Source organism: Parasteatoda tepidariorum, chromosome 2, assembly GCF_982258835.1.
Source record: "Parasteatoda tepidariorum strain Cologne lab strain chromosome 2, Ptep-v5.0, whole genome shotgun sequence".
Lineage (NCBI taxonomy): Eukaryota > Metazoa > Arthropoda > Arachnida > Araneae > Theridiidae > Parasteatoda > Parasteatoda tepidariorum.
The window spans coordinates 41,663,161-41,676,597 of NC_141756.1; the positions used below are offsets into that span (position 1 = coordinate 41,663,161).

The window sequence follows — 13,437 nt, forward strand, 5'->3', positions numbered from 1 at the left end:
AATTTGATAAACATTTATTAATGTTTATATGTTTTTCTACAATTCAATTTGGAGTTTTAAGTTGCACAAGTGAGAATAAAAAGAATGCTTGTTTATATATAAACCAACTTAGTATATTTTAATGAAGTTTAATTTCGATATAAACATTGGAAGAAAGAAAAATCCTTAAGTGCTTTCTTTCCTCTATATCTTAGATTTTCAAGTTGAATTTTTGTTTTCTTGATGTTTTTTTTAAAACTAATTTTGCTAATAGCATTTAACAGCAAAATGGATAACATATAAAGAATTCATATATAGATATCTATTTCTGAGTAAAAAAATTCACGTTCAAGATTTCTTACAGTATATACATACATGTGAAATCTCATTTTTTAAAATCATTTTTGATTAAATTGTTCCCATCTTAGTTTTGTTTGAAAACATTAAGTGTTGCCCCTACCTTCTTTTAGGTGTAGATAATTAAAAAAAGAAAATTACACTTATTGTTTTAGCTTTTTGTAGCCCATTTTTTGAAAATGAAATATATGTGCATTGTACTAATAAATGTCCTGATTTTTTTGTAAAATGTTATTCTGATATTTATTTTGAACCACAACGTGGCCCACAGTACTTAACTACCTTTCTAGAAATGCTGGTTGGTATAATTTTGTCACAAAAATCTGTTGAATTTCTAAAATAGAAAATGTGTGCTATATTTCACCAATTCTGATTGGTAAGACCTTTTTTTTAAAATTTATTTATTCTGTAAAATGCTGCCAAGTATAGTAAATACCAACTACCAATTTATTTTTGAAAATAACATAACAATGATTAAAAATATATTTTACTCCTTCTGTGCCCACCCATTTGAGGTTTAATGTCATGAGGATATGTTTTTAACCCTTTACTACTTATAAAATATGTATGATATAAAAGCTTTAAATATTTGTTTTGTTTATTCTTGCATATATTCAAGCTGTTAAAAATAATATCCAATAGCTATTAGTTTATTTACATACGTAGTAAATATACGTAATAAAATACTAAATATACGTAGTTTCCCTTAATTCTGTGAAGATAGGCTAAAAACAAAAATCCCTAAGTGTCTTGATGAGGTTAACATGTAAATAAGTTATTCCTTTTTATTTAGTATTGTAGTAGTTTTCATAAAGAAAAAGATTTTCGAATGAATAGCTTTTTTTCCCTTGTTTTTTTTAAGTAGCACTAGCAATTGTTTTTGTTGTAAAATCTGGTGAAAAAATATGTTAAAGCTTGACTCATGGTCAAAGACTTTAAAATATTTGTAATTTCAATTAAGGAAATGTTGTATGAAATACAGTAGTTATATTTGTATAGTAATCTCTATACTTATTTTTAAGGAGTTGGTTATTTTGACTTAGGAAAATGAATTAATATTCTCTAGGTAGATATAGAATTACAAATTCAGAATTCTACAGTACAAATAGGCAAGAACCAATCACCATCAGTTTAAAAAGAAAAAGATGGAAATTGATAGGTCACATATTGAGAATGCCTCCTACAAAATACCATCAGTAGCCTTAACATGGGGACGAATGGTGGAAGGGGACTAACATGGGGAAGAGGGAAGATCTTGTGCAAAAGACCGAGTGAGCTGGCAAAAGAAGATAAAGGCTTTATGTGCCACCAAAAGTAATTAATTTTATTAAGTTTTCAAAATAGGTTTACCGATGCAAATGTTCAAAAATTTTCTAAAATAATCTTTATACTTATTTTACATCATTTATCAATCCCAAAGTGCATTGATCGCATAGATACGGTTCCTAGTAGAACTCCAAAGACAAGCATCGCTGTCGGTGACTCATTGATCAGTCTGAGAAGGGACTGAGGATGCACAGTATCAGTCCTCGTTAAATTGTTCTATCATGAAGAGAAATACTTCACGCACAGGTAGTCAGGCTACCAAAATGAGGGTGCCATCCCATCTGCAGAGGTTAAAAATTGTGATGGCATATCTTCGGAACATCCTCAGGGATGTTTCCAAGACCGTCATCAATATCCCATTGTGCAGTTCTAGTGCGACATAAATAAAGTACTACTGCATCATTTATCACAGAGGTAGTAGCCATTTTTTCTCAAGCAGCCACATAGTTGGAAGTGGAGGTTAGGGGAAAGCTGCACCTTTTGAAATCAATGCATTCTCTACATAAAAAGCAATAATTTTAAATTAAATTAAATGTAATATAATATAAATGAAATATTAAGAATAGCACACTTTAGAGTAGCTGTTGCGGGATAGATACAGACTGACCAAGAGTCTCTGATTAAAAGCCTTCTATCGTGGCAGGCCATTGTGATCTGCTTATATGCTCTGTGTGAGAAATTGTATAGCACAAGATTACGAAAACAATATATTTATTTCAAAATGCTTTATTATCTATAACTAACACAATAAATAACACACTTTTTATCTCCTAGTAGAGACATTTTACTTTACAAAGATAAAAAAGCAGTTTGTAAAAATGTTCATAGTTTTTTTTTCTAATTTTTTTTTCAAGTTGGAAAAATAGCACTTATGAAAAGAAAGCTTGAAAGATACACTGTACAAAAACACTCGATATTTATACAATTGCACTAATAAATGCATCATCTTTAAAACGAGATTGCTAGTTAAAGAATTAGCTGGAATTTTTGTACCAAGCTGAATGAATATTTTTCTTATTTTATTATTTAATACATATTTGCTATTTTATTTAACAGCATGTGAAATGTGCTTATTTCTTAGTTATGGTTTAAGGATTAACTTATACATGCTTTTTAAACAATAAAAATGAGAAATAAGTGTTCAAAGTCTAGGCATCATTATGTTAAGTACTTGTATAAAAATCAAAATAACTCATATTTCCTACTTTTCTTTATTTTGTTTAACTATCAGATGTAGATTAATGATATTGATTGTCTGGTATATATTTATTATTTTATTAATTAGTTTAATGGTATTACAAAGGAGGAAAACAATATTTCTTTAATGGAATTATAGCTTTATTATATAAGAGATGTAAAAACTTATTAAGCTCTTCTAGGTTATATTTTTAAAGGGCAAGTTGCTAAGGAATGTATTGAAGTTTAAATGCTTCATACTATATACTAAATTCTAACTAAATCAGGCAGCAATTTAACAATTACGATATTGTAACAAAATACAGGTTTTATGTAGTTTATTTAAGACTAAAATATTTTTATTTCCAATTAATTTTAAACGTAATATGAATTTTACAGAGCATTTAAAATTTTCAACACTGTACATTGACTTTACGATTTAAAATGGAATATGACCATCTTACATTTATATGAAAATGCTGAAGAAAAAATTACTAAAATTAAAATATATTTATTTTTGTCAGAGCTTATTTAGAATCTTGAAACGGGATTCTTTATTGCTGACAACATTGATAAAAAAGAAACTAAATTACATCTTTAAACATGTTACTAATCACAAGATATAATTCATTTAGGAATAGACAGCAGTTTTAGTTTTTATTATGAACTTATTATTTTTTACTTAAATGGGAGTACTATATCTATACATTAAAATAGCAGAGAAAATTTTTTTATTTCACAAGTCCCATAATAATAATCAAAAGCAAAACTTTTCAGTGACAAATTACAGTTTTCTTAAAATAATTTTATAATATTATTAAGTTCCCTGACCTAGAGCTAGTTGAGCATGCTCTAAATTGATTTTAACTTTTCAAAAATGACAGAGAAATTGCCTGACTGGTGATTTCTTGAATGACCCATTTCATAGTTTCAAGCGAACGTCATAATACTTAATTTAATAATAAAATATTTTTATCTTTAAATCAAATAAGTTTGTGAAAAAACTATTAAAAACAGAATAAAATTTTTACAAAAATAATATTCAAAATTTATTATTTTCAGAAACTTTGAGAACATTCCTACTGTATCATATTTGACTAGACTGCTTAAATAGCACCAATCAGATTTAAATTTTTCAATGCATCCTTTAAATAAGTTTTGAATTCAATGAAAAAAAACAACAAAAATTTATCTTATAGTAAAATTTTTTTATAGTAAATTGATCAATAAATTATTTCTTTTAAAGATAGAATATCTTTTTAACCAAGTGGACTTTTTTTTTAAAACTCTTTAAGCTTAAAAAGATTTCAATTGCTTCAACAATTCTGTAGTCTTTCACTGGCTTCATGTCAGGGAATTTGCATAATGTTTAATTGTGAATTCACAGTATAAAACATGTCACATACCAAATCTAAAACAATCAGATGGCTTATGTGTAGGGACAAACTTAACAATATTTGCTCATTTTTTCAATGTTTAAGGATTATTAATAACAAACTAATGTGTACCTTTTTTTTATTACTTTGATAAAGATTAAGAGTTAGAAAATTTCATCGAATCAATATCTGATTTACTTATCTGATTTTGCATAGCAGCCAATTGTGCAGTAATAGCGGAGTAAAAGATAAGTTCCCCTTTTTTTAGATACTTGTCACATTAACTTTTTAAGTAGAAATGAGTGTTCTCTTGATGGTTAGCAGCACTATTAACATAAAAAGTCATGCTGAAATTGGTATTAGAGTTAATGATTCTCAAATGATGTCTCCTAAGAAACGAATCTAAATATCAAAATTTAGGACCTTGGGGCACTTTTTACATCACAATGGAAAGACTTGGATTCTTTACTAGAAAACTAGTTAAGGGTTATCTTCTTCACCTTCTTCTTGAATTTTGCATCGATCTATAATATAAAAAAAAAAAACAAGTTTTAAAATAATAATTTCATACTGTAATACACAATAAATTGCAACTACGGAGAAACTTATACATACATTGAAACTTTCATACCAGTTCTATTAAATTAAGATCACGGTAAAATATTTTGGCAACAGTTTTACAAAAATGTATAGAAATATTAAATTTATAACAAACTATAATTCTTGGCCTTTTTATATTGAGCTTGGCTGTGGGCAAGAAAGAGTGATAAAATGAACAGTTCAAAAGATGAATAAAAAGCAATGCAGAACTAATAAGGAATAAGATAAAATACTGACTTAATAGTGGTAAGACAGGGGTGGTCATGTCTTGGACAGTTAAGAGGCAGAACTGACCAAGGTATGGTATGTTTAGGTATTCAAATTTAGTTTTGAAACCAGTAATAAAACAAACTCATACTACAGCTTTGGAAGCAGTAAGTTTTTATCCCCTTGGGAGTAATTCATAATATAGAAAAGATTATCACAGTTTAGATGACCTAAAAGAACTCAACATTCAGATTTGGTCCCAGCCAGAGCACAGTGTTGAGTATATGCGTTTTCCGTTTCCAAACTTATCTTATTCAAATCATTTGACGAATTCTATTTACCATGGTTAATCACAGTGCAAGCATTTTTACAGTTCACTTTCTCAATTTATTTCGCTATGCAGTTAGGTAGGTATGATAAGTAGTTCTTTATCAGGAATTTAGACTAATATTTATTTTTCCGCTGTAAATAATGTCAATTAACAAAAAAAGTGTTATCAATGTGGTGCCATATACTTGAAATTGAGACTTGCTTAAATCAATTAGCTGAATTCAATAAATCTATCTGATAGATTGACTGAATGTAGGTTAGTGGCACAAGAGTCTAAAAAAGCTATAATGCTCTAAACTTAAATCACTTTATGAACAGGGATGTGCCGAGAGTATCGTCACAAGAGGGCTACAGTCCTGGCATTTAGCCAAGGATTCATCCACACTAACGACTTTAGGGCAATAAAAGTTTAAATCTCTGACTATCATTTAGAATATGAAGTTAAATTTTTTATGACAGATATAGATTTCAATCAAAATTAATAAAGACGTTTTAGGGACTTAACTTATTACCTTAAAAAGTTTAGGCATGAAAAAAATGAATTTGAAATATGCATTTGAATTTTTAATTTCATTGTTCCTTTTTACCTATTCAAAAAAAAAAAAAAATCTGAATTACCGTATATTCCGGCGTATAATGCGCACTTTCAATACAAAAAATAACATTGAAATTTACGGGTGCGCGGTATATGCCTAATATAAAAAATTATAGATTAAAAAAATTTAAATACTATAGAAAAATACTTTTATTTTAAAGAAATAACATACCTTAACCTATATACTTTATTGATTTTCGTTATTACATTAATAGTTCATTATATTCGTCTTCCGTTATTTCTTCAGGCACGTCATCACAATCTGTTTTGTCTTCATCATCTGTGTTACCCTCATCCATAAATAAACAGCCATCTTCTGATCCGACCAGATTATTTGAAATACTGCATTTTTTGAATGATTTTCTAACCATCTCAGGCTTAATTTCATCCCATGCTTTTAATATCCAATCGCACACTGTTTCCAAACTTGCATGACGCATATGTCCTCCTTTCGTAAAGGTTTTCTCGCCTTCTAACATCCAAGTGTTCCACTGTTTTTTTTAAACTGGCTTTAAATGATTTGTTTAAGCATACGTCCAATGGCTGAACTAATAGTGTCATTCCGCCCGGAATAACTGCCATATCGGTGTTACATTCTTTCAACAATTTTTTTGTATTATCTGTAAGGTGGGACCTAAACATGTCCCACACTAAAAGGCTTTCTGGTTATCTGTTGATACTAGACGAGATATTGCACATGTACAATCCAAATTTTCGTGCGCATTATACGCAGAGTATATCTTAAAATTTAAAAAAAGTTATTAGAAATTATGGGTGCGCGTTATGCGCCGGAATATACGGTAGCTATTTTCCTCAGGTAGTGATTACACTCCCTTTTAGAGGCATATAATCAAAGAGTTAGCCTCGGGTTTCCATACACATCTGCGCACCATTGCTTTAGGAAGTCTTAATTGAGGTAACATAATGATACTGTACATTTTGTTATCTTAGTACTAATGCAAAAAAAAAAAAAAAAGTGGGCAAAATAAAAGAACACTAGGACTTTTCTGGGTAGCGGCTCCTGTAATCAGGGTTCCCTGACTACTCCCATATCAGGAAAATTTCAATAAGAATGCAGACCATATTTTAAATTTTGTATTGGAAAACTTGAATCAGAAAAATGAGAATGGAAACATGGAAGTTTCCTTAAAATATGAAAATTTTAAAACAAATAATTCTAATGGATGTTAGAATTATTTAAATCGAATCTCACTAACTGATTACTGTTACTGACTGGTCATTTTCCAGGTATTTGTAAAAGAATTACATTTTCCCTGACTATTCTCTACTTTTTAGAGTCAAAATAAAATTCCCTGGCAATGTCAGGTTTTCCCTGTTCTCCATGATGACCGATTGAAGCCCTGTGTATTTGTCTGAAGAAGGAAAGCGAGAAAGTGAAACTTTATGGATAAAAGTCATAAAAGAAATTATCGACCACTTTATAAAACATCATATGTTTAAATCATAAACATTTAGATAAAAAACATATGGAGTTTTACATTTTAGTCTGGACAGCCATATATTTTTGACCACTGATGTTTCAAAACTAACCTATAAACAATATCTTAAAAAAAAAACAAACAAAACAAATCTAATAATTAAACTTACCATTAAATGCTTTTAAAAGAGCTTCACAGATAAATTTGTACTGAACCTAAATGAAAAGAAAAAGTTTATTAAAAGAAAGAAAATAAAATTAAACAAAACATATTCACCCAAAACCTCTTTTTCTTCTATCACTACAAAATATCCACATTTTAACACAATATATTTTAATAATTTTTCTTTAATGCTAAATTTTGATGACAAATGTTAAAAATAAAATGATTTAGAAAATTTACGAGGCCTGAGATTCAAGTTTGAATATTAAAGTTTTTTTTTATCCACCCTGATGTGTAGAAATACAATTAGTATGTAAAATGATATCGATTTTAAAATAATGGTATAATTTAGTTTAAATATAAAAATGAGAGAACTAGCCCGATTTCTTTTTAGAAATGGGTTTTGCTTAACATTTTTTAAAACAGATACTTTAATTTTTATCTCATTCTACTATGCAGAAAACTGCAAAGACTTATATAGACATACCGATTAATCAAAATACTACTGAGTAAGATAACTTGCAAAACCAATAAAAAAAATTTAGTTATTTTTTTTAAGAAATAATTTTAAGATTACACATCTTATAATTTAACTAAAAGTACTAATTTTAAATTCACACAAAATTTATATAATTATTACATATGTAATACAACGGTTAGACCAGCACTATTTGTGAAATTTTTTTCACCTTATGAAAAAAAAAAAGAAATATTGGAAATAAATTTTTTTTTTTTAATAAGTCTACATTTCTCAATGAATGTGTGGAAATTTTAAAATAAATTTGGGACATAGAATCAAAATTTATTGATTTCTTTAAACTATGCGAGTGTGACCCATAAAATGGTAATGGGGTCTGAAATTACTGAATAATTAAAGCTAAAAATATTTCATTAAAATTTGGTAACTTAAGAAAACTCTTAATAAATTTTTTTGCAGCTATCATTTTTATATTCAAAATTTTTTTGCAGCTATCATTTTTGATCAATTTTGATCTGATAAATGTTGTTAATTTTTTCATTTGAAGTTCTTTTCTAGCAAAGCAATGATGCAAAAAGATTAGAGCAAATAATTGGAGAGACCAATGCTCGATTATGCTCACTATTTTTTTAAGATTAAAACTAAATTCATTTTAAAAATGTGAACTTTCATCAATTGCATAGTAATTTTTTTTACAAAACATTTAGTGGACTAATAAATGAAATGTTTTTCAAAACAATTGCATACTTATCTTGGATTAGAAATATTCTATAAACTTTTAAGCTGCCGTGAATTATTTTAATTATGAAACAATCCATTTTACCAAAAGAGTTGTATAAATAAATCAAGACTTTCAGCAGCAAATGAATTAAATTTAAAACAAATACATTTATTCACTTGTTTATAAATAATAGAAAATTATATATATTACATAAATGATAACAATATAATAATAATAATAAATTGACTTGAAATAAATATTTTAGATTTTTATTAACATTATGGCTTGAAAAAGAAATAAATACATTATCATTATTTTAATAGCCTAGTTTTATGAAATATGAAATGATTTTAAGTTTTTATTAGTAAGCTAAGAGTTGAAGTACATTTTGATTAGTTTGGTGAAAATTAATGGAACATTTGGAAAGTGTTATGCAACATTAGATTAAATTCTTGTTCATTAAATTTGTAGAGTTTTTCATTATCTGTTATAAAAATAACTGAATTACCATTGAAAAAATGTTATAGCAATGTTTTTTTATACAAGCTAGTGTAATAAATCAAGTCAGAAGCAAAAATAGAAGTTGAAAAGATAACAAGATTGGAAATAATGATTCCCCAAAATATAATTCATAGAACCAAAAAAAATACTTTAACATTTGAAAAAAGAATTAATTCTTTATGTTTTAAAATAAGGTAAAATTGATTGATACCAGTGTTCATAATATGATAATTACTATTACAAAAAGGAATGTTTTCAAAGATATTAATAGAATTTAAAAAGTCAAATAAAATATCAGGTTCTTATACAGTAGATCATTATATTTATGTGGAACATTCCATTCAAATATTTAATGAAATTATAGCTTGTTTCAACTAAATAAATATTGAACTTAATATATTTTTAAAAGAAAAATTTAATTGTGCCACTAAAAAGAAAATGCCAGTTATTTTTTAAGAATACTTACCACTGTTTGTACCATCATCACTCTCTGATCTCTCATCTTTTGGACAAATTCCAGAGGATATATTGGTTCATCAGCATCCATATAACCTAAAGCCGTTTCCATTAGTATGAGCACCCCCGTTCTTCCTACTCCGGCACTAAATGCGCAAGAGAAATAATAGTTTTTAAAATTTAAACACAAATTTCAAAGCATGTTTAAAAAGAAAGGGTTTCATATTTATACATAGTAATTAATTTATAAAGAAATAGCTTGAAAAGAGATTTTAAAACAACCTCTTGAATAAATATGTTGGATTTTAGAATGTTGAGTTGGTTTGAATGTTAAGACTGGAATCAAAGTTAACTATACCAAGATTTTGCAAAGTATAATTGATTACTAGTAACTATACTTATTAATTACAATTTCAATTGCAATTGTAAGGACAGTTAATATTGAATTACAATTACAATGGTAATATTCGCTAAAAATTCAGATTATGATATAGTGCAGATCAATTTATGAGTCTTAATGTGTAAAATGTTCAGAAAATAAATATTTTTTTACATGCTTTTGCTTCAAAGAAAAAGGGAAACATTTATTTACTTTCCTTAATATTAATACAGCATAAACACAAAAAATGACAGGATTTAAAATCTTAATAGTTTTCAAACTTACACGTAACATAATAAATGGTAACGAAACATATGTTCAATGTTTGACTCTTGTAACAAACATCAAGTTCGTTTCACATTGTCAATGGTTCCTAATGTTGCACAAATGTGTTCTTTAAATTTTTGCTGTGTTTTTGGTATTGATGGTTCATAAACAATGTCATTAGTCTTGGACTTAATCCCATGAAGATAAAAAAAATCATGGCAAAGGGTTCAGGAATCTTGGTGGTCATGTGATGAAGAGAAAAACCTTGTCACCCATACATCTATTCCAAATGTGTCAAAGCTTATCCTTTAACCCATTCTGGTAAGAAGATTTAATAATAATATATTTTGTACGTAAAAACCTATTAATTTTTATGTAAAAAACTTAAAAGTGCTATCAGATTTAGTACATTAGAAATTTGAAAGCTATTTATCATCAAATTCAACAGTAACTTTAGTTGCATGACAAATATAGCTCATCATTGTGGTGTAGGTACATAAACTATGACGAGTTCTACGTTTATTAAGTTACTGGAAGGGGATTTATCCATTGATTGAACAGCCAGCCATTTATTGATCAACGAGGGAAAAAAAGCAGTGTATTTTTCTTTAATTTTGTGTACCACTTATATTGATAGATGTCACAGGTACGGGAATATAAATATTTAAAATCTGGTCATTTGTTAGTGCTAATCCTGTATTACATTTTAAAAAAGCATTTATATTGGAGAATTTAACTTATTGGAAATTTTGTTGAATATAACATGGCTTAAATCAGATTAAACTTTTAGAGAATTCTCTAAAATTAAACTTTTTTTTTAAACAATTGGAAGTGCCCCTATTTGTTATTAATATAGCTCATTTGAATTAAAATTAGAGGTGATCAAAGATATTTCAGGTAATTTTAATTTTCTGTTCGGCCAATTAATAAAGAACTGGTTTTGCCTTAATTACAGGTAAACAGTTATGCTTAATAAGTTTATTATTTTCTTTTGTTTCAAATTTGGAATAAATTTTTAATTTGGTGTTTATAAATTATCAGTGGTCATTAACAAAATTGTGTTATTATTTGAATACATTGACGTTGGACCCCAAGTTATGGCAAGAATTAATTACCTGCAGTGAACTGCTACAATTCCACCTGCATCCCGCCTCAAATCTCGTAACTGTTGAATAAATTCTAAGAAGTTTGAGAAGTCTTCAGGTACTCCATGATCTGGCCAATTAATGTACTGTAATTGAGTCACATGACGCTCTTCATTTGTCTGTTGAAACAAAGTTTAATTGTCAGAATTTATAAACACCTCAAAATAAAATCATTTTCTATTTTTATTAAAATGCATGCTTAAAAATAACTTTTAAACGCAAGGGAGTTTTTATGTATTTATGTTCATATCAAAAACTATTATTTTGTGCAAAAAATCTATCAAAATAATACCAAAAATGTTCTCAACAAACATGTTTATGGCTTTTTAAAGAAAATTATAGAGTTTGCAAAAAAAAAAAAAAAAATAAATAAATAAATAATAATAATAACAAACTTATAACATAGAGATAATAATAATGTAATTTCAGCAGAAGTGACAATGTGGGTCATACTTAATGCACTAATGAATGCACAGAAGAAACAACATAAAATCAAAACTATCAGCTTCTTCTATTAATACTAAAACAGTCAATTTGATGTGTATAGTTTGTTTTTCACAAAAAAGGATCAGTTTTTTAAACCATTCCAGTAAAACTATTCAATACAAAGAACGAGTTTCCCAAGTAGAGATACGTGGTTTTTTAAACGTGGCTTAAAATACTTACATCTGGAGATCACTTTTAATTTTGGTAGTAGAATTTCTTAAAATGGATTTTTTTTTATTTGCTCACATTTACTACTGTCTGGAAACTATTTACAATTATCAATGCAATTGTTTAACATCAAAACATAAGTTTTTATTCATTAATTTCAAATATTAAAAACCAACTTTCCTATTATAGGATTCGATAGGAAAACAATAAAACATATTAATGTGTGAGGAAAAACATTCATAGTGACGAGCAAAAAAAAAAGAAAAGGAACACCCTGTATAACTTATGCTCTAATGATTGGCTTATTATATACTAAGACCAAATAATAATGGTTTGAGGGCCTTACCCTTAACATGCTAATCAATTACAGCTAATTATATTTTAAGTTATGAAATCAGACACAAAAACGTACTTTCTCTGAATAAACATACCTTTCTTTTGGAATCATATCCACAATCTGGAAAATATAGTGCTAATAGTTTAGGCAGAACAGTTGATAGTTTGGACCCCTTAATGTTAATTTCACTTTTTGTGTATTTTACTATATCTCTCAAAGTTTTTAAACAAATCAAAAAACTTTTGCATGTAAATATAAAATCCTTCTAGCCAAAGATAATTCAATGTAAAAAATAATTTTTAATAACCATACATTAAGTTATTTAAAAAATTGATTTGTAAGGTATGCAAGTTTTAATATTATTTTTGCGAATGTAAGTTTAAATGGAAAAATACAAAATTTGAATGAAATCGGTCAAATAGTTTCTGAAATGATATTTTTTTTTAATGTAACGTTTAAAAAGTTATATATTTAAAATTTGATTTCAAGTGCTATTTGACTGATTTTGTTCAAATTTTTAATTTCCTAATTTGAAATTACATTTTTTAAAATGAAGTAAAGATTTGCATCCCTTATAATTAAATTTTTTTTCGACTAATATTAAATGAATTAATAAAAAGTAATAAACAATTATTAAAAAATATTGATTACATGGAACTGCATCTAGATAGAATTTCCTAATTATGAGCAAAATTATTTTGGGAACCTTAAAAACTTCACAATATATATTTTAAAATATGCATTAAGTGAAATTAACATTGAAGGGTCTAAAACTTTTGATTTCTCTCCTGCTTTTATCTCCTTGGATTATATTTCCCAGTTTGTGAATACTCGTCATATCTTGAGGTTCAAGATCATAAATCAGTTTTAATAAAAAAGGATTGTTTATTCAGAGAAAGTATGTTTTTGAGCCTGATTTCATAACTTAAAATATCATCCGCTCTAATTGATT

General features: G+C 27.2%; 1 protein-coding gene across 3 annotated transcripts in view; it reads right to left on the reverse strand.

Annotated features, from left to right (window-relative positions):
• Positions 1 to 4,039: 4,039 nt before the first annotated feature.
• LOC107442492 (tyrosine-protein phosphatase non-receptor type 4) overlaps positions 4,040 to 13,437 on the reverse strand; it is a 40,295-nt gene continuing 30,897 nt past the window's right edge. For all 3 annotated transcript variants that reach the window (XM_016056072.4, XM_016056073.5, XM_016056074.4), the window contains 4 exons: positions 11,465 to 11,613; positions 9,714 to 9,849; positions 7,555 to 7,600; positions 4,040 to 4,738 (listed from right to left, as the gene is read on the reverse strand). In XM_016056072.4, coding sequence (XP_015911558.1) covers positions 4,695 to 4,738; positions 7,555 to 7,600; positions 9,714 to 9,849; positions 11,465 to 11,613 — 375 coding nt within the window. In that variant the 3' untranslated portion in view covers positions 4,040 to 4,694. The remainder of the gene's footprint in view (positions 4,739 to 7,554; positions 7,601 to 9,713; positions 9,850 to 11,464; positions 11,614 to 13,437) is intronic.